The sequence below is a fragment of the Melospiza georgiana genome, chromosome 2, assembly GCF_028018845.1.
Source record: "Melospiza georgiana isolate bMelGeo1 chromosome 2, bMelGeo1.pri, whole genome shotgun sequence".
Taxonomy (NCBI): Eukaryota; Metazoa; Chordata; class Aves; order Passeriformes; family Passerellidae; genus Melospiza; species Melospiza georgiana.
In genome coordinates, this window is record NC_080431.1 from 77,275,639 (window position 1) to 77,296,985 (window position 21,347).

Here is a 21,347-nt window from a genome sequence, read left to right on the forward strand (position 1 = left end):
TTGTAATATGCAATAATAAATATTATAGTCTTAAAACTACACTAAAAAAGCATTTAAACTAAAAGATCATTCACATGTCAAAGGCTAGGAATTAAGAAGGCTAATTCAAGACAAGCACAGTTCCAGATGCTTTCAGAGCAATATTATTTTAAGCAGCTAATATTAACTTTTTCCCCCGAAGACCTCCATGGAAAGTGAGTCAGGGTTTGCAGTGGAGGAGTAAAGTGCTTTGGAGTGTTGTCTGTAAGATCACTGTCTCATTTGTTGTAGAAATTGGAAGTGTGTCATAAATAACCCAGGGAACTGCAGGAGAGGGAAGGACGGTTCACTGTCGAGCAGCTAATGCTACCTTGGAGATCTGGTCCCTGGTTCTCCTCTGTTTAATACTGAAATAAAGAGACTAAATATTCAGACAATCAGGCTTCTATAATGAGTGTTCCTGAAGTAGAACAACCTTTTGCACTTCTTCCTCACCAGCATTAACAACACACTGAAGAGCTGGGAGGATTGGTTCATTCCTGCCTATGAAGAGAACAGAGTTCCTGGAACACACAAGGATGAAATAGAAGGTCAAAGAGTTAATTATTAAACTGAAGAGTCACATTGAGGTTCCCATCTGTTTTGTAGCTCACATAAAACACAGAGTACACAATATGAGCTTTGGAGGGAAAAAGAAAACATCCCAGGAAATGGCAAAACTGTTCTGCTACCCCAGTGAATGACTGGCAGGAATAACACATGCAAAATCACAGAATGAGGAGAACCTTGGGAGGTCTCTAGCCCAAACCCTGCACAGCTGAAATCAACCCCAGCTGCTCAGGGCTTTATCCATTAAGGTCTAGAAAATATTCCAGGATGGAAATAATACAACAACCCTGGGCAACCTGCTCCGGTTCTAATTAGGTCATAGTGGGAAGGTTTACCCTATTTGCAGTTGGAAGCTCTTGTTTCAATTTATGTCTGTTTTTTCTCATTCCATCTGCCTTGTACTCCTGGATTCATCTCCTCAATAACCTCCTTGTAGGCACTGGAGCTGTTATCTGTCAGTGCCCAGCCTTCAACAGTTCAAGGGGTTAGTCCATCCTAGTTGAGCACATCCCCAGCGTCCACCCCAAAATACTTTGCATTTGTCCTTGTTGAATTCCATGAGGTTCACATCAGCCACAGCATGTCCCGGCCCTCCTGTTTGGTAGCCCTGTCCCCAAGAGTATTGACTACTCCTCAACTCTGGCCTCACTCACAAATTTGATAAAATTAATTTCATCTCCTCTTCCACATCATGCATTAAAAGTATGTAAAAGGCAAGGTCCTAGGATAGTTTCAGCCTGCTTCCTACCCAATTAGCAGTCCACACATCTGTCTGTGATATAAGGATGGTGCAGGGCATCATCTCAAAATCCTTACTGACATCAAAGATGCTTGCTGACCACAAGATGGCTCCCTGCAAGGACAGACACTCAAACACACTCTAGAAACCAGAGAGAGAAAAAGAACTTAAGCAAATAGCAGCATTGGCCAGCTTAGTGTCACTCTCCAAACTGGTAAACTGCAAAAAATCCCAAAACACAGTCACAGGATGAAATCACCTTTGGCTTTGCTTGTGTCTAGTTTTCATACTCTGTACTGTTTCGAGCTGTACTTAGAGTTTTCTTCTGCCCATTCTTTTTCTTTAATTAGGATTCATTTCAATTGAAATCTATCCAATTCCTTCTAAAACAATTCATTCCTTTATCCCTGCCAGCAGCAGATTTCCAGTAAAGTCTCCTTAGTACTTTTTGCAGAATGTGGTACCAATTCCCACACCCTAGGTCTTTAAAACATAGATGCAAAGTGTACCTTACCTTTAGGGAACCTTAGTAATAAATTCAGCACATTTCCTACAATAGCATCATAGAGACTTTGATAAATACCACTAAAGAAGGAAAAATAATTCCCACCATCCAAATGTAGAGTGATACATAAAGTGGTTTGCCTCTGACTTACAAAGAAGAAAAATATCTACGCCCCTGAACTCCCTGGAGGTGGGGAAGTGCAGAAATGAGACTCACCTTTTATTGTCCTTAACTCCTGCCAAAATGGTTTCTTTTATGTCAGCCAAGACATTACTGCTATTCCTGCTGCATCCTCCAGGCAGCCAGGCAATTAGGGCTCAATCCTGCAGCATGCTGAGCTGCTGCAGGATAAAAGGGAGCTCACGTAGTGCCTTGATAGGCACTATCAAATAGACACAAAAAATACTCTGTTCTCTAAAATTTCTACAAAATTTGCCATGACTTGGTATACAACTTCCTGCACGGACCAGCCCTGTTGTCACCTCTCTGGGTCTGTTTTCCAGAAATATTGAAGTAATTGTGTAGTAATAACTTTTTTTTTTTTTTTTAGCGGAGAATAAATGTCCAATGAATTCATAGGCAAAGAGGTTTTTTCTTTGTTCAAAGTACATCTCTGTTCATCCAGCTAAGAAGGGGAAACCACAGCCTGCACATCATTACCACATCTAATAGATACTCATGTTATTGTAGCAATATGAAAACTGAGGCACATCTAGACCATGGAATCATGGAATGGATGGAAGGGACTTAAAAACTATCTAGACCAAAGCATTTGCACAAGGAGATGGAATAGGCTATGATAGAGCCAGCAGCCAAGCCTCTCCAGACCTGCAAATACATTAATGGCAATGCTCCACTGTCCTTTGCTTTCAGCTGCTGAGTTGAACCCCATAAAGTGGCAAGGCAGAGCAGAGCACCAGGGTAATTTTTATGAGATCTAAGCAGAAAATCAGAGCTAATAACTGCAGAAAAATCCCATTAAATAGCCCTTTAGAAAAAGAGACTCTACCCATTTGCAGTCATAACAAGGAAAAAAATGCCAGCACAGAAGACTGGCTGAATTTTTTGCATATGATTATAATCTGCCTTTTAAAATTTACCTTTGCTTTACAAGGAGATTACATATTCCTTGCTTCCTGTCCTAGACTGTTTTCCAGTGGCAGATTGCATTCCTGTTGTGTGTCTCCTACTCACTAGAGTTAATTACTTTTGGCTTACGAGGCTCTTCATGCTTTTTATCCTCGGAATCAGAACTGCCCTTTAGTACAGCACTGATGGAGATTGTCCTTCACCACAGGCAGCAGATTTGGAACAGGACATTGCCCTGCACCACAGGCAGTAGCAGATTTGGAGCAAGAGGCTGTCCCCACACTCTGCAGGACAGTAGCTTTCAGTTCTCTCCAGAGAGTGAAGGTTTATTTAAGGCATTGTCACCCAACTGGACGGCTGGCATTTTGCATGGCTTTGCATGTAGGAGCTCCACCTTGGGAACAATGAGTTCCTCTCTTGTGGCCAGGCTCTTTTAAAGGTCTCAAAAACATAACCAACCAGAAGATACCTATTTGCAATCAGCCTAAATTTATCATATAGTAGTCCCTACCTGTTAAAAAATTTGTTGATACTTTAGACCCACAGATCACTGCAGACCCTTTTCCTTTTTTCTACAGTGCCATGTATTTCATGGTTCCTTTTTTCCTCTAAAACATCATAAATATGTTTGACCACATCATACAATTCTATCAGCCCTCTCCAACTGACAACAGTGCTGGGCAGGCTGCCCTATCTCAACCCATCTATCTTACCTACCCTATCCTGCACTCTTATTTCTTCAGTGCTTCTTCTTTGACCCCTTTGGTGCACACAGATCCCCAAGTTTCTTCTCTTGCTCTGTTTTTTGCTGTTTGGTACTCAGTCACCAAATAAAAAAAAGGCTTTGGCTGGATGTCAAAGCAATCAGTGCACCACCAAATAAAGCCTATGGCTCTTTCATCCTCTCTTTGTGCAGACTGCTCCTCCCAGCTCCATTCCTCCCCTTCAGCCAACAACCACAAACACACATCTCTAGTATCTACTGGTATCCTTTTCCAATAAAGCATCTCAGAACCATCACTAGCTTATTATCAACCATCCTGGTACGGATACAGAAAGCAAGACACAAGGAATTAAGTTCCTCTCTCCTTTGAAAACCAGCAGGAGAGAAAGGGTCATGAGGCAAGGCTTGCTCAAACCACCAGACCAGCAGTGACACACCACTGGTTCTGCGGGTAAGCCCAGCACCAGCTCCACACAAAAATAACCCACCACAGCTGCTTTTGATCTCTCTGAATTTATTTGACATCAGATGGCCAAAAGCTCTGTTCTGCCCGCAATAGGTAAGTTTTCCCCAGTTTTCCTCCTCACATCCTCCACTTGAAGGTATCTTCCTTTTCTTTCCCCAAAAGACTTCTGCTTTCCTGCTTAGCTAGAGCTCTTAGCCTGGGCTGTGACACCCTACTTCCATAAGGCTTCATGCTGGGAGTGCCCAGATCCTGCACTGACCTTCAGGCCAAGGTCCTCTTTATCAATGTCCCTGGAGATGGTAAATACATCTACTCCGGAAAGCTGGCTGTTTTCCTGAAGGTATTTATAGCATTAAAATCACTCTTCTTTCTTCAGGTTTCTGTCTGCTTTTGTCTCTGTATAGAAATTAAAACCCTGGATATAACCCAAGGAAAAACCACGTCCTGTTCACCAAAGCATACCAGACTGAGGGCGGGTACTGCCAACGCTGCCTTGGATTCATCAGACACTGATTCACTGCTTGGAGACAGAGATCTCCAATTTTTGGTGGTGCCTTCAGGAAAGGAAAAATAGGCAATGATGCCCATTTGAGACCTCAGTTTCCCTCCAGCCCCAAATATATTTGGCTTTGCATCTGCCAATTCAGAAAGCAGGAATGCACAGTGAGACCATGATAAACTTTATGGACTCCATCACAAAGGTGCCCAAAGCATTTTGAGACCCCTTCTCAGGTGAAAGCTCAGTTGCATCCTTTCAGTCTAGTTAGGGCATGCTGTTGAAATTTCCCTGCCACCAGATGCAGCATGGTCTAGTTGAGCTCCCAAAGTTCTATGAAAACATCATAGCAGTGCAAATATTCCAGCATCTGCTTTCACTCTTCAGTAACACCTGCAAAGTCCAACTGGAGCAGATCTAACCTGAAACTGGATTGGGTCTCAGCTAATCTGAATTTGACCCTCACTTTTAGAGTCTTTGGCTCCCTATCACATGGGAACATCCCAAGGCGTCTCTCCCCAGGTCAGCTTCCCTGGCGAAAACCTGAATCTGTCTTGGCCAGTTTGTTTTAACAAGAGGCTGCCTTGTAAACAGGTTTGTAAAGCCCTGCAGGGAGTGGAGGAGTGCACACACCCCCACTTTCCAATGTTGCTCCTGTATTTCTCCCTCCAAGCATTCACCTATAGCCTGATTCCCAAAAAGCCAAATGCCAAATGCTCAATAACCCCTCCTCCACCATTCCCTTCTGCACCCTGACCACAGAGCATACGTCTGTCCAAGCATCTCTCTGGGAATCCCAAAACCCAGCCCTTTCTCCCAAACTCCTCCCTACAAGGATCCCTCCCCTGAGCCTCCTTCCTGCATCTCAGCCTTTTCGGTAGTTCTCACCCCAACCATCTCTCCTGAACCTCCTTCCAAGCCCTCTGCTACATTGCAACCCCAGAGCATCCCTCTGAGTATCCCTCCCAAGCACCCCTACCCTTTATCCTGAGTATCCCTCCCTCGGAGCATCCCAGCTCCTGAGAACACCTACTCTATCCTAACCCTCAAACAGCCCTTACTTCCAGCTCCTTCCTGCATCCTGACCCCTAAAAACCTTCTGTATCCCGACTGCCAAGCATTCTTGCCTTTGAGCATCCCTTCTGCAAGACTTTCCACCAGTACCCCTCCCGCACTGCTTCCCTTGAGCAGCCCACCTCATCCCTCACCCAGAGCATCCCTCATTTCGTGCATCCCAATGCCGCAAGCAACCCTTTCCCTGACTACCCTTCCTGCATCTCTTCCCCTGAGCACCCTTCCTATACACTTCTCACTGAGTACTCCTCCTGCATCCCTCACCCCGAGCATTCATCACCCCAAGCACTCCTCCTGTACCTCCTACCCCGAGCACTTCTGTATCCCTCATCCCGAGTATCCCTCCAGGACTCCTTTTCTCAACTATTCCTTCTGCATCCCTTCTCTTGAGCACCCCTCCTACACCCTTCACCCCGAGTATCCCTCCTGAATCCCTCACCCCAAGCACACCTCTCACCGGAGTATCCCTCCTGCATCCCTCACCCCGAGCGTTCCTCCTGCATCTCTCACGCCGAGCATCCCTCCTGCACCTCTTTCCCCGACAACTCCTCCTGCATCCCTTCCCCTGAGCATCCCTCCTACATCCCAAGCCCAGACCTCCGCTACTGCACCACTTCCCGAGCATTCGACCCCCCCTTCCCTGCGATCACAAACCCCCCGACCGCCCCGCTCCTGCACCCCTTTCCCTTCCGCCCGCCCCGCGTTACCTCCGGCCGGGGCCGGGATGCGGCGTGGCCGGCTGCGAGCCGCAGTCCCGGGGCAGCACTGGGCAGGGCCGAGGGCGGCGGCGAAACTACATCTCCCAGCGGGCCGGGCCGAGCCGTGCCGGGCCGTGCCGGAGCGCCGCGCCCCCCGCTTCCTCCGCCTCCCTGCGCCGCCCGGCCAGCGGCGGAGCTCGGCGGCTGGAGGGGGCGCAGGTCGGTCCCCGGCGGGGCTGGGGGGGATCCGCCCGGCTGGGGGGCCTGGGGAGGGCCGGGGGCACCCCCAGCGGAATTCCCCGAGAGGGAGGAAACTGAGGCACGGGGAGGAAGCGGGGACCGGCGGCCGGGAGCCGCGCAGCTGGTCCGCTGTGGGATGCGGGAAGGACGGGCGAGCCCCTTCTGAAGGGGAATTTGGGGGTTTTTTTTAGCATTTTGAGCTAATTCAGTATTGTGGACGCCTGGCTATGCAGGGAGGAGCCGTACCTCCAGTTGTCCCTAACAGGGTCGGATTCAGCGCCGCTCTGCAAACTTTGCACATTCCCCTGCCCCCTTTCAATGCAACATCTCCGAAATTAAAGTATTCACAGGGAATCCAAGCCCTGTATGCCCACACCCGGGACATGAAGCCAGCTGGATCCAGCTGGGTGATGGGCGCCATATATGCCCTCCAGAGGGTGTAATTTTGGGTGATGCCTACCTTGTTAGCGTGATTTCTGAGTGGGTTTTGCTCTGGTGCGGCAGCATCCGTACTGCCAATTAGCCGCCCTCTAATTGCAGGGATGCTCTGGAAACAATGGTGTCAGTGGGAGATGAGGTGGAAACTGGATTATTGAACCACCCCGTGTGTCCATCGAGCAGGTGGTGGCTACCACGTGTGCCATGAAGTTGTTCAGGGACAAAATAAAGTGGTCCATGAAGGAAATAAAGAGTATCAGGAAGATATTCCAGGCATGCCAAGTGATACTTAAATGAGTGCTGGGAAAGGACATTGAAAATCAGTGAAAACCTCTGCCAGAACTGATATATTATATTGGATTGCACAAAGGGTTCCATCAGCTTTGATGGAAAAGTGGTGCTCCCACTGCCCTGAGACCCCAAGCTGGCTCCTGTCTGGCAGGCGGTGGCAGTGCCCTCCCGACCATCTGCACTGCCCACCCAGCAGCCCCTGAGCCTAGAAGTGTTGAACGTCACCAGGAGAGAGCTGAGCACTGCAGCACTTGGGCTTTTATTCTCCAGACCTGGCTGGAGCCGCATCCCTGTGGCTCTGCACTCCCTCTCCCCCTCCATCTTGTCGTCAGCCGTTCTCCTTCGGCAGCGCTTAACCTTCTTTTCGCTCTCCTGCTCCCTGCTGTGCGCTGCTGCTTTTGTTCCTCTTCTCTCAGGAGGGACCTGACCTTTGCTTTATATCGCTCCTTGTTTTTACTAGCTGGGCACCAGCTTTATTTCCCTACCTCCGCCTCCCTACCCCTTCTCTTCATGCGTAAATTCAGCGTCTGCAGAGAGCCTACGCGAAGCCTCCTGCATCCAGCTGCATCCCTAAGCAAGCAGCCCGGGAGATGCTCAAGGGCACGGAGGTGCGGGTTTGGAAAGGGATGAGCACACACCACGGTACCCACAGCACACCAGGGAGTCACGAAACTCCCGTTCCCGCTTCCCCATCCCTCCTGCGGCTCACTGGCAGAACAGCGTTTCTGTGCATAACAAAGCAGGGTCAGAACATGAAAAATAAATTAAATATAAATAAGTGGCAGATAAGCAGCTGCGCTCTGAAGGTGGATAGTCAGTATGTCTGTCTCCCAGCATTGACGCCGCCGGCAGATCGATGGCAGTTCTGTCGCAAGGACAGAAAGGAAGGGTGACCCGTCGCTTCCTGCCTCACGCCTGCCGGGAATTTGAGTCCCCTCCCGGCGCTTGTCGCCACGTCCCCCGTGCCAGCCTCGGGGTGAGCGGCCTTTCCCCAAACGCCTGCTGGAAATTTCCAGAGGCACCACAGTAGTCTCGAAAGAAAAAGCTGCTGTGCCGCCCCGCAGGCGCTTCATTTCGGGATCTATTGCTGCTGGCAGGCACGCCATGCTTTGCTTCACGGACTGAATTTAAGCCTCTTACGTGCTGCTCACTTGGAGGGGTTCATATTAAGTAAGTGTCCAAGATCAGGTGGGTCCGTTCTGCAGCTATGGGAAAACATGGGATTTCCTCTCTAAGATTGCCATAAATAAGCATATAGGGTGCAGGGACTGTATTGCAAATGTTTAACCTTCGATCGTAAAGGATGAGCTGAGCTAAGTAAATGTGCATCAGGGATATATGAAGGGAGGGGTGAGTCTATCCTTGCAAAGGATTTTGTCCAAAATTCTTCCTAAAACTCAACTCTCATTGGTGCCTATTGTCTGCTGAAAGCTGGGTAAGTGGTTAGTTGAGGTGTGATTTGTTGGGGTTTTTTTTAACCCTTAAATACTATTTTTTGGTTGTTTCTGCCCTCCCCCTTTAGTTAGTTTATTATTATTTTTATCTTGTATTTCAAGAGGTGACTTCTAGGCTTCAGAGTGTTTTGTTTGCAGCCCCCATAACACAGAAAGGGCACGAACTTGTAGGATTTGGATTTCCTCCACGAGGTTGTCCCCTTGAGAAGGGACAAGACACAGAACTGTTCTGCAGGTAGAGTTGCAGCAAGTGCCATGGGCTTGGCTGTGTCCAGGTCTGGAGTTCTCAACTTTATGAGGGTTTGTATGTTTATTTGCTTGCTTTCTCAGGGCTCAGGTGTTTTGTAGAAACTAGAATTTTTGCCTCAAACCAAAATGTGAATTTCAGTAAGACACAGTGGAGCAAAGTGCTACATGCCAGGTGTGGGCAAAACCCAAAGCAGAAGGAGCTTCAGACAGGAAGGAGCATGTTTCCCTGATTGTGTGTTCACAGTTAATATGCTCTAATGGAGCAGACTGGAGCCTCATCCTGCAACAACCATCTTTTGCTGAATCCCATTTAAAGTCTCCAGCAGCCAAACAGGTGCCCAGCTCTTTCTTTTTTCATACTTCTTTCTGAGGTGAAATCAATCCTGCCCCCTCCTAAGACAGAATTACTTCCTATAAAGCACTACCTGATCTCTCTCTTGTAACATTTGTCTACGTGATGTGGCTTTCACCAGCTCTCTTGGCAATACTCAAAAAGCCAGAGAGGTTTTTAGTCTGGCTGCTCTTCCTGATGCTTAGCAGAAATGGTCCCTGGCTTACTTTAATTCTGTTGCCATTTAGGCATCATTCATTGCATCAGACTAAATAATTAATTTCTTTTTTTTTTTTTATTTTTCCTTTCTTTTTCCTGTGTGTGTATTTTGCGGTTCATTGTTAGTCCTCAACTACTTCTTACAGCAGCTGCACATATTTCAGTGTCTTAAATACAGATTTTCCAAGTTTTGATTGTTGAGGGATATTTCACAGGTGAGCTGTTGAAGGCTTCATGATAAAATTAACCAGCCATGCAATACTTTAGACATCATGTTAGGAGGCACTGGTGCAGGCTACACAGAGAATCTGTGGCTGCCCCATCCCTGGAAGTGTTCAAGGCCAGGTTGGATAGGACTTTGAGCAGCCACGTCTACTGAAAGGTGTCCCTGCCCATGGGGTGTGGGTTGGAACGAGATGATCTTTAGGGTCCCTTCCAACACAGGCCATTCTATAATTGTGTCATTCCATGAAATTAAAACCATTAAAAACAGTGACTTTGTAATCTTGCAGCAAAAACTCTATTTCTGTAACAGCATATGTTAACTTGTGTTCCAGGAGATGCCTCAATTTTAATGCTTAAAAAAAATAATTAATGCTTTTAATACCACATGTAAGGGCTTCAGAGGCCCTAAGCAGCCTGTAAGATGGACTTTAAAAACCTTAACAACTCAACATGATCCTCTTCAACCAAATTACAGATTGTTCTTGCTTTGCTGTTCTGTGTTTAATTAATCTCATTAATTAAATCCCTGAATGATACTAGGATCAGCCGGTTATCCAGATCTTGGGCATTGCCTCTGAAATCCAGAAGGATTGATTCATTTTCCTTCCCTAACATTTTTAAAGTGAAATGTGTGTTGGCAATCAATTTCTTTTCCCAATTAAAATCCTGTTTAAAATTATCTATCTATATCTATATCTATATCTGTATGTATGTATATATGTATATATAGAGAGAGCTATGGCTATCTTTTGACAACCATATAAACATATCTATAACTTTAGATTTTCTATTAAACTGCATTATTTTTGCTAAAAAGGATAGATTACAGTTGTATGTATTTTTCAGTGGTTAAAAACATAGTAATATTTGTGCCATTTGTTTACATTTTACTTACATTGGCAAATCATGGCTGATGGGGTTCTTTTTGTTTTGGTGATTACTGTACACTTGTGGGTTTTTGCCAAATTGGGTGAAACAGACACTCAGTTAAATTATGTATACAGAAGTTTATTTATTAGCTAATTAAAGTGCTTTTAAATGTTATGAATACAGGAGAGGGGAAAAAAAGCTTATCCAAAGCTGTTCGACATTCAAAATGGTTATGAAACAAAGTGGTATGATGATAATGGTTCTACATACTTGAGGGCCTGGATCAGTGAAAACAGTTTGCTTTTGTCATTTTGCATACTTGCATACCTTCCTGCTGTGTCAACCCCCATCATTCTCCCAGTTCTTTGCTGAACTAAACTCATGGGTAGAGGGTTGTTGCAGAAATGTTCTCAATGCTGCTGTTGAGGGTGCTCCTAAGAGTAAAACCCAAGTTGAAATTTACAAGCTGTGGTCAATTGAAATGCTTAGATGCTGAGACAGCAGCCTCGGTTCAGGAGTTTGACTTTTTCATAAAGCTGACTATGCACTGCTGGTTTCTCTCAAATTTACATCAAGCAGTAATATCTTGGCTTTAAATCAAATGTAGACTTTCCCCTCCTCCATGATATTAAAAGAGGTATTTAAATGCAGGTTGCTCTTAGAAGCACAAAATAAATCTTGTGTTCTTCAGCCAAATTTGCATCTTCAGCTGTCAAATTAGATCTCTAGCTGACCTAATTTGAGTGAATTTCAAATGCTGCTTGGGGAGGAGCTACACAAAATACTTTACTGTAATTCTCTGCTTCCAAGAACCGTAACCCAGTTTGTACTTCTCCTTGGTGACAGCAGGTTATGGAATCATACAATCATAGAATGGTTTGGGTTGGAAGGGACCTTGAAGGTCATTTTAGTTCCAACCTACACACCCCCCCACCCCCCCTCTCCCCAAATCCCATGGGCAGGGACACCTTCCACTAGACCAGTAGCCTCCCGTGTCCAAGATCAGATGCTTGCTCTTGGTACCTCCTCTTTGTGGAAATCTCACCAAGAAGAAGTGATTTTCATGCTGCATTTTTGGACTACCTTTACATTGTATTAGCAAAGCACCCAGGACTTGAAAAACCGTGCTGGGGGCTGCAAAAGGTGGTTGAATGATTAAAGAGATAAAACTTACAACCCATTTTATTTCAACTTTTACAGGTTTATGAAAAACAGTTTTTCATAAACAAGCGTTTAGGGAAAAAAGCAGCAAAGACTGACTTTCCCCAGCTACTCCCAAATATGTTGGTTGGTCAATGCACTAAGTCCAGGTTGATTATAAATCCAGTAGACATTCGTGCTCATTTGTGCTCACGTTTTTGGCTCTCCTGATAGTCTGAGGTTCCCAGACTATCTGACTCATCTTCACACTCTGAGGATATAAACCTCTAAGAAATGGTAAAAGAAGACAATTAGGAATGACAGCTGAGGAATAGTTATCCTCCAGCCTTATCCATGGGCAAGATGTTTGCCTTGTTAAATGTTTTAAATTTAATCTAGTGCAGGGGTCACGGGCAGGTTCAAAATCAGAGCAGGCTGGTGTCCTGGGAGTGAGAAATGCAGTCTGTATGGGTCTTTAGAATGCCAAATAGCCGTAAGCAGAATGGGTTGTCCAGGACATGTGTCTGAGCAATGTCCAGAGGTGGAAGATGAGCAAGGCCCACATGCCTCTCAGGCTCCCAATCTCTGTGCCACTCTTCCAGCTCCAGAGCTAAGGTTTGGCTTGATTTCTGATGCTGTTGCCACCAGCATAGATACAGTCTTCAGCTTCAGAGAGCTCATGTTACTGCCATATTTTGTTGGCAACATCCCTTTTGGACTGCTGATAAGAAAACAGTTACAGGAGATTTAAATGTTATCTGTTCAGGTTGGACTGAGTCGTTCCCCTCTCATTCAGGCTATCAGTGAGGTGTTGGATCAGAGTAAACCTGGGATGGATGATGAGCTTGAAATGAAGATCTCTGTCTTTGGGCTGCATGGTGGTCTTTGGGTTGTGACTCTTGACCAGGAGCTCTGCCATCTGTCACAGACGCATCAAGGGAAACATCTTGCTCTGTGTCTGACTAAGTCTGGCAGACAGCTTGAGGAAAAACTCTCATGGTGTAAATAAGCAGGCATGGGCTTAAAAATCTGAAAGCTTCACCTATGAAGGAAGAACAGGTTGTTTAGTCTACAGCAGCTTGAAGGGCAGCAGAGGTGGGAAGCAATGAACATGGCTTTGAGAGTCACTATCAGTCCTGCTTCTACAGGCTATGTTATTTGTTGGGAGGTATGGGGAAGCTTCTGTTTGATGAAATGTGAAAAAAAGTAAAATCCATTTTAGGCTGCTTTTGTGAATGCCTGATTGTTCTTGTAGCAATGCTTTTGCAGACATTTTGCAAGTCCTTCGGGGAACAATCCATGGCAGCCACTCGTGCGACAGAATTAGATCAGTGAAGTCTCCACACGATCAGGTTTTAACAGCTCTTGACACTAAATTGGGTTTAAGTCTTCAAGAGTGGGAAGTATGGTGAGACTACAGTGCCAAGGGGAGTTTAGCACTGGAACAGATAGGGTTTTTTCTGGAGTATATTTGGCTGAGGTTAGTCACAAGGATGGTCTGTGGTCATCAATGCATGTGTTGTTGTGTTGACCTGCACATGCATCTTTATTTGCCAGTTTTGCTGGAGGCATGGCACTGAGGGATACACAGGGAAAGCACTCTAGATTTAGAGATCTGCATCTGTCCATTATTGCCCAGTGAAATATAGGCTGTGTGCCAAGAGCTAAAGAACAAAGTGGAATGTTAGTCTTAAGAAGTTAAAGACAGGCTCTACTTTGACCTGTTAATTATCTGCCCTAGGTTGGGCCAGTTTTTCTCAGCAAAATGTGCTGATGTCTAGAGATGTATTTGTTTTAGAATGCCATTTGCAGTATTATCTGGGTTTTAGCAGCCATGAAAGAATAGCTATTCCAGCACAAATTATCTTATTCCTATCTGCATTTTGCTGTGACTCCAGAGCTGATAATAGTGGGTAGTGTCTATGGTTATTCCATTACTAGTTAGGAAAATGCCCGCACTTAAGTTCAATTTTAAGGGAGTTGTTTGGCAGCTTTCTGTTGAATGGCCTTAGTTACTACAGCAAGAGCTACCTCCTGCCTCTGTAAGCAAACACCGTGGGTTTCCTGCTGAACTGTTGATTAATTTAGATTCAGCAAACAAGGAAAAACAGGTTTGCAGGTCCTCAGGTAGCAGGAGTAATGGGCCACCTGCACAAGACAGCTGAGCTGAACTGCACTGGAGACAGCTGCACAGCTCCTTTCTTTTCCCTTGCCCCAGCCCTGGCATTGGTCTAGTTCCAACATAGAGCAAAGCATGCTGAATAGAAAATGTTGTGTTTTCTCCCTAAACTGACTCACTAAGGGATCAGATAAGTGCCAGAGGTGGCATAAGGGAGGAAGATAGTATGGTGGAGGGCAAGGGGAGGTCATGCATGCCCCTTCCTATGGCTTAAGTGCACCTTAAAATCACATCCTTAGTTCATGTCAGCTGATGGGCAGAGGCTCGGCATGAAAACAATGTCAACTGGAATATGGCCCCAAATAATTACAAAATGTTTTCTAGGGTAAAGCACAATGGAAGGAGAAAGTCTGGTGATTATTTTTAATGAAAGGAACCACAGACTGTCGGGTGCTTACGGCAGCAAGTGCTGTCTGGCTCCCTGCTATGCTGACTGCACTCAGACTTATGTCAGGGGATTCTGCTGAACTGCTTTGTTACTGTAATCGTAGCCTCAAACACTATGGAAGATGTTGGGTTGTGTCAAGTTCTCGTCTTTTCTTCTTTGCACCCTCTCAATTCTCTGTGAGGGAAATGTTATCATACAAACCTAGAATGCTACTTTGAAGTCAGCCCTCATTGTAGGTATTAGTGGGAGAGATTCACTTTTAGCATAATTGTAAAGGTTTGAAAGAATCATGATTTCTGGCACTAAACTGAATTAAACAACGTCCTGTTCAAATCTGTTAGGAGAAAAAACATCCTTATGCTTGTTCTCAATATACAACCCCAAAAATAATTCCTCACTTCTAATTTCTATGGTGAATTCTTGCCACATGGTTACTCTTATATATTTAGTACTATTTATTCCTTTAAAAAAGATTAATGCAACTAAATGTGTGGTGTTGGATTTTTTTTAATTTTTTTTTTTTTAGAATTAGTCCCAGCACTGTGACTTTTCCATCATGTCAGAACCTATCACGCTCAATGTTGGAGGAAAACTCTATACCACCTCTCTGTCCACTCTGACTAGCTTTCCAGACTCCATGCTGGGGGCCATGTTTAGTGGGAAGATCCCAACCAAGAAGGACAGCCAAGGCAACTGCTTTATTGACAGAGATGGCAAAATCTTCCGCTATATCCTGAACTTTTTACGAACTTCTCACTTGGATCTTCCCGAAGATTTTCAGGAAATGGGCTTACTGCGACGGGAAGTAGATTTTTATCAAATTCAGCCCCTGATTGAGGCCTTGCAGGAGAAAGAGATAGAGCTTTCTAAAGCAGAGAAAAATGCCATGCTCAACATCACCCTTGATCAGAAGACCCAGACTGTTCACTTCACTGTCCGAGAAGCACCCCAGATTTACAGCCTGTCTTCCTCCAACATGGAAGTCTTCAGTGCTCATATCTTCTCCACGTCGTGCCTGTTCCTGAAGCTTCTTGGTTCCAAGCTGTACTACTGTTTCAATGGAAACCTTTCCTCAATATCCAGTTACCTGCAGGACCCCAACCACCTGACCTTAGATTGGGTTGCAAGTGTGGAAGGCCTTCCCGAAGAGGAGTACACCAAGCAGAACTTGAAGAGACTTTGGGTGGTGCCAGATAATAAGCAAATCAATAGTTTCCAGGTGTTTGTGGAAGAAGTGCTGAAAATAGCCATGAGTGATGGTTTCTGCATAGATTCTGCTCATCCACATACTTCAGATTTCATGAATAATAAGATTATTCGCCTAATTCGGTACAAGTAGGAATGGCTGTTGTGGTGCTAGCATGGAGATAACACAGGTTCAGTGTTTCCCTTTAAAACACACAGCCTAATTCAGAATCATGCTTATCTGGATTAAGAGTCACTAACAGGGAGATGATTTTCCTTTAATGTACTTACCAATACGACCTTCCAGAATATGTCCATATTCCAGACAGAAGCAATATTGTCTAGCGCCTGAATTAAGGACTGGATCTGTCTCCGCCTCTGCCCCTGACCTGCTGTACAATTCTGGAGAAAATCACTTAACTTCTGTCATCTCTATGTTTTCCAGTTGGAAAATGGGTGATCCTTAACCCGCATTGCCAGGGGATGCGAGAGTTCAGTACCCGTGGTTTGGAATCTATCTGGAGAATGGATGCAGTGAAAGATACCATGGAGCTGCAGTGCAGCAGACTGCCCTAGGAGCACATTTGCCATGCCTTGCTGTATCACCTGTGCAGAGCATTCAAGAAGCTTTGGATCTGTGGAGGAGAAGCCTTCCCACATGCACTCAAGACAGCTGAAAAGGACGGTAAAAGTTGCAAATGAGCAAGGGATCCCATCTCTTTGGGTTCAACAAAGGATTTCTGTGAAGCTGGCTTGGGGTTTTTTCTCAACCCTGTGTGGAAGCCCCTGCTTTATTGTGCTTTAGGGAAACCGTGTTGGAATGATGTGACTGGCAGGGAAGCCATAGAAGAGAGAATGGTGTTATTACAAACCAAGAAGATGAAATCTTTACTTTTACATTCCAAAGGCATCCGAGACAACTAGTCCTTTTCTTTCTCTTACAATCGTAATGTTTGTCTGGAGGATGCTGCTGAAACTTTTTAATGGGAGGACAGATTTTGGGGCAGAGGCCCCCAAATGTCTTCTAAACATTTGAGCCTCTTTTGGACATAACTCCCTTCAGCAGTGCCTGGAATGCATGGGATGCTGTCTGGGTAGGATGGATTTAATTTGAAAAGATAACATTCTCACCAGGTTACACCTAATATTTTTCATTGCAAAAACAGAGGGTCGTTTTTCCTATCCTGGTTCATTAAGCCTTTTTTTGTCTAATATCTTTGTGAAATGGTCAGGTCACTAAAAGAATTTTACCTACTTGCTTGGCTTCAGTGTCAGCTTGCCAGAGGGAAAGCAGTGGGAAACCAGAGGTCAACTCTTCCCTACACACCTGGTCTGTGCTGTAATGAAGATAACTCACTACCTGCATGTTGTCTCTAAACATCATTTGTGCCACATTCAAGATGGTTCTTTCTTGGCTAATAATGTTTAAAAGTGTCTTTACTGTATTTCCCAAACCAGATTGCTGTGAGTGCATGAGAGGCCCTCTGGAACCTTCTCAGGTATCTTTAATGAGATAGAAGGGAAAATGCAATAACTAAGTTTTGCATTTAGAGGCTTAGTACTTCCAAAGGTTTCTAGCACAGGGCTGCGAAGCTCAGTAATGCGCATGTTCTTGTTTCCCAAAGTAGCTTCTCTGTTACATTAAGCTGACCTGTGAACAAGCATAAAGAAGCTTTTTTTCTTATAAAAAACCAGTGTGATCAATATATTTCTACTGTCCCAAACTGTGACTGCATGCACAAAACAAATCAGCATGCTCATGGGTAAAATGCACATTCTGCAGTTGTTACAAACCACTGCCCTTTGTCTGACCTGGTGCTAAACCAGCATGATATACATGGGACCATGTTGTCAGAAAGCACTGATTGGGCTTGAAGCCCTCAGAACCACTAAACATGACAAATGTTGTGTAGTTTGAGGATTGTAAATAGGATTTTGTGACCAAATTCCAGTTTGAGTCACCATGTTGTTCTATATTTAGTTGCATTAGGAAGAACTCTTTTTTTTTTTTTTTCCATCCCAGTCCTGAATTACAAAGCATGATCTGGCTGGTCAGCTGGACATTGACAGGGATGATCTCTGCTGGTAATATGATTATGATCTGTAAAATGAACCCTCTTTCATCAAATCTGTGACTTGAAACAGATATGCCCTTGCTGAATTTATGATAACAGAGATTTTGGGGACTGTTGATGGTATTTCTTTTTAATCCACACCCTTGAGAGTAGATTTTAAATGATCTGTAACCAGAGCTCTTGTATGTCATGACTAAAATAATACCAGTAGGAATTTGTTTCCTGTCACCTTGAGTTTATCCAAAGGTAAGAGCAGTGGGCTTAGATCTCATTTGGAAGGGTGGAGTGGAGGAGGGTCTGACCTACATCCTTTAGAGCTCGGGATCAGTTCTGCTCCATTCTGTTTCAGCAAAATAAAATATTCCATGGGAGAGTTGTATGATTACTGCATTTTTCTTGGTGAAAGGCAAGTAAGAGGAGTCTGTAAAAGGAGAGAACTGGACTCAGATCTTCACCTGGAGTACTTTAACCCATCAGTCTGTTATGCAGGAGATGAACAAATTGAATACACATTTATTTGTGTTCATGCAACTAAGTCAGTAAAAGGTACAGCTGGCCCCAAATCTCTGTCATTTATTAACAGATATTGAGATGCAAAATATCTCTAGATAGATAGATAGATAGATAGATAGATAGATAGATAGATAGATAGATAGATAGATAGATAGATGCAAAATTTCCAACCACTGCAAAGACATGAGTGAAGCCATGCTTTGGAAGGAACAGAAGAACCTGAGGTACCTCAAACTTGCTAAGCACAATAAACATCCTCAAGTATGAGGTACTATTTATACTGGAAATGAGTGGTAAGTGAATCACTTGTGATTGCAGTCAAACATATGTTCTACAAATGCAGCTGCTATTTCACACTCCACACTAAGCTCAATTTATAGCTGCTCCCGAATTCTGCAGTCTGTGAGTTACGGTATAATGACTGTTTATAGGAACATTCTCTCTCCAGAGCATTTGTTTGCATTTTATCTGAATAGCTGTTTTTTGTTTACCTTCTTTTTCTGAGCCCTGGAAGTGTAACTTGCTTTTGTTTGCCAGTCAACAGCACTGATAATGATTCTTCTCAAGAGTTTTCCTGAATTAAAGAGAAGCAAACATGCACAAAGCCATGCTAAGTATAGTACAACCCCATCACTAGTCATAGAAAGCACTTGGCATTTATTAGCAGTAACATCTAAAAATTATTTCACTGCTGAGTGGAATATTCACTCTCAGAACAAACTTTTTTTTTTTCCTGGAAAGATCTAGTGACATTTTCTTCCCTTGAAGTTTTGTGTGTGTTTTCTTCTATCTTGGTGCATAACTCCTGATTCTGCCATATGCCTGTCTCTCTCAATACCTTAGTGTACAAAATGAGGCCAAGCCCTGCAATTTTGTTTTTTTTTAATGACCTCATTTTTTATTTTTTTTCCTAAGTGACCACTGAATAGAGTGTTCAGTAGTGTTAGAGGAGAAGAATACCAGTGTCAGGACAGATGATAAACAAGATTTTAGCTGTAGTGTAATGGCATTCTCAGATCTGGACATGTGCATAGCACAGTGATATTTCTTACATGGCAAAAAGACTTACGAAACATCTTAATGGACTCCAGAAAGAATCACTCATGGATTTCTTTAAGTGTTTTTAAGCTTGATATCTCTTAAATATCTAGCCATGTCCAGTTACAATGATGAGACTGATACTGTATATAAATAATAAGAAATAGTTTATACAGCTGTTAAAGGGAGGAGTTGATGGGAGGAGTGTTTGTTTCTGCAGGCAATGGCAAAGAAATAAAAGAAGTAGTTGTAAAAAGTTAGCTCTGAAAGAATTCACATTAACAAGAAATCCAGGATTTAGAAGGGGGAGAATAAAAATATCTTGATGTATTCAGGAAAAAAAAAAAAAAAAAAACCAAAAACAGCAAGATAACAATGGAGACAAAGATTTTGCTACAAGAGTCTGTGATTAGAATGATTCACTGGTCCTTTCCAATTTTAATCTCCTATTATCCTCTTTAAATATGGATCATGCCAAGACTTATGCTAGTAGCTTCTCAGGAACAGTCAGCTTTGCTTCAATTTGCATGTGCTTCAAATCACCAAGCATTTGCACTGCTGTACTTAGAACTTTATAACTGGGTTGTTGAGTAAAAATCGCTGCTTGAGTTCACAGGCAGCAAATATCTGCAGTCAATCAGATTTATTCCCAGGAATAAAAAGTGAGGTGGAAAGGCTGGTGGAGCCTGTATACAAGGTTGGTGGAAGTGATAAATACTGCCTTCAGCCATAGACTGTGGAAAATAAGCCTAGGAACTTCTGATTCTGCATAGAGATGAATGAAGAAGTTATGAAGAAGACTCCTCCGGGCAGTTTTATTTTCACCCCATCCTGTAGAACTGGTGCCTCTGCTCAGAATTTCCATGTATTTTGAAACATTGAACTTCCATTCTGCATCTACATGCTGATGGACACAAACATGCAGGGTACAAGAAGTACAAATATGGGGCCCTCCCAATAACAGTCTCATGCAGAGACTGAGGATTAGTAGAGGCAGTCACAGATAGTCTGTGCAAGAAGGGCTGATTGCATATAAATGTCCAGATCAAGCTCACAGGTTCACCTGGAATAACAAAAGGAATGTTTTCCCTGGGAATTCATTAAAAAAAAAAAAAAAAAGAGCTATAGGGGAGGGCTGAATCTAATAATTTCTCTTCTCCTCATCCCTCATCCTCTGTGCATTCCCCTCAGTATTTTCATGCTCCAACTCCTAATTGCAGGATTTTTCCCACTGCAAGATCAGAATTTGGACCCCAACTCACTAAAAGCCATGCTTTTGAATCAGTAGTGTTTGAAAAGTGTGAAAAGATGGTCTTTATTGCTTACCACCTTCACAGTGAGACTGTAGGGCTATCACATTTTAAAATCTGATTGCATTCCTCTGCTTGCAACTCCTTCTGTGAACTGTTACTACTATGTATTTTAGATAAATTAATGTATAGTAAATAAAATGTGAATGAAGCAGGAGGTGCTCTGCCTGACATATTTCTTGAGAAAAAAGCATAAGTGATGCTTGCTGCACTTGTAGCTTTCTCTTTCTCTAACCACTGTGTCCTTGTAATGCTTATCTCCACCTCTCGGTGGCAGGAATTGCAAGAAGGTCCCCAGGAATTAGTGCGATTGTACGAAACTTGGGTGAACAAGCTTTTGTAAATAATCAAAACCATTTAAAATGCATTAACTCATTTACGTTTCAAACATTTAAAAACAGAGGATTTGTTAGTGAGGGAAACCCTGATGCATTACTGCTGTTAGACTTGTCTCTAGGTCCTGAGCTCGAGCAAATAATACATTGCTGCTCTACAGGAAAATAAAAATTGACCATATTAACTGTGTGATTCCATGCAGCTCCTACAAGATACTATTCTTAGATAGATGGAGGTTTGCTGTAAGGAAGCTAAAAAGGCATCAGCCTTGTATGCATCCACCCTCCAGGCTGGCAGGAAAGTATTTTAAGAAATTGAGCCTGTTCCTCTGAAAGAGCACTTTGTTCATGGAAGCTGTTGGACACCAGCCACACAGGCTGGAGATGGCACCTCCCTGGAGCAGAGCTAAGCTGGTGTACTTTACTTCAAAGCAGCTTCTGCCCAGGGGAGGCTGGGTGGCCTCAGAGCACCAACCAGCTGCTCGCTC

General features: G+C 43.9%; 2 protein-coding genes across 5 annotated transcripts in view; one reads left to right on the forward strand and one right to left on the reverse strand.

The window, feature by feature from the left end:
• USP35 (ubiquitin specific peptidase 35) overlaps positions 1-7,129 on the reverse strand; it is a 27,015-nt gene extending 19,886 nt beyond the window's left edge. The window contains exon 1 of one of the 2 annotated variants that reach the window (XM_058045023.1): positions 7,080-7,129. The gene's annotated coding sequence lies outside the window, so the exon portion shown is untranslated. Of the gene's footprint in view, positions 1-6,388; positions 6,454-7,079 lie in introns of those variants that run through there. The other variant, XM_058045022.1, reaches the window with a different exon arrangement.
• On the forward strand, positions 6,560-20,817 carry KCTD21 (potassium channel tetramerization domain containing 21). 3 transcript variants are annotated; one of them, XM_058045025.1, is made up of 2 exons: positions 6,560-6,598; positions 14,930-20,817. In XM_058045025.1, exon 2 carries the CDS (start codon positions 14,960-14,962, stop codon positions 15,740-15,742), a length of 783 nt encoding a protein of 260 aa, XP_057901008.1. In that variant the 5' UTR covers positions 6,560-6,598; positions 14,930-14,959; the 3' UTR covers positions 15,743-20,817. The 3 variants fall into 3 exon arrangements, with proteins under 3 accessions (XP_057901008.1, XP_057901009.1, XP_057901007.1); XM_058045026.1 differs by lacking the exon at positions 6,560-6,598 and adding an exon at positions 8,288-8,536; XM_058045024.1 differs by lacking the exon at positions 6,560-6,598 and adding an exon at positions 8,288-8,518.
• Positions 20,818-21,347: the final 530 nt, after the last annotated feature.

Excerpts from the sequence above, each read along its gene's own strand:
- KCTD21 (XM_058045025.1), top strand. The coding sequence starts at position 14,960 with ATGTCAGAACCTATCACGCTCAATGTTGGAGGAAAACTCTATACCACC.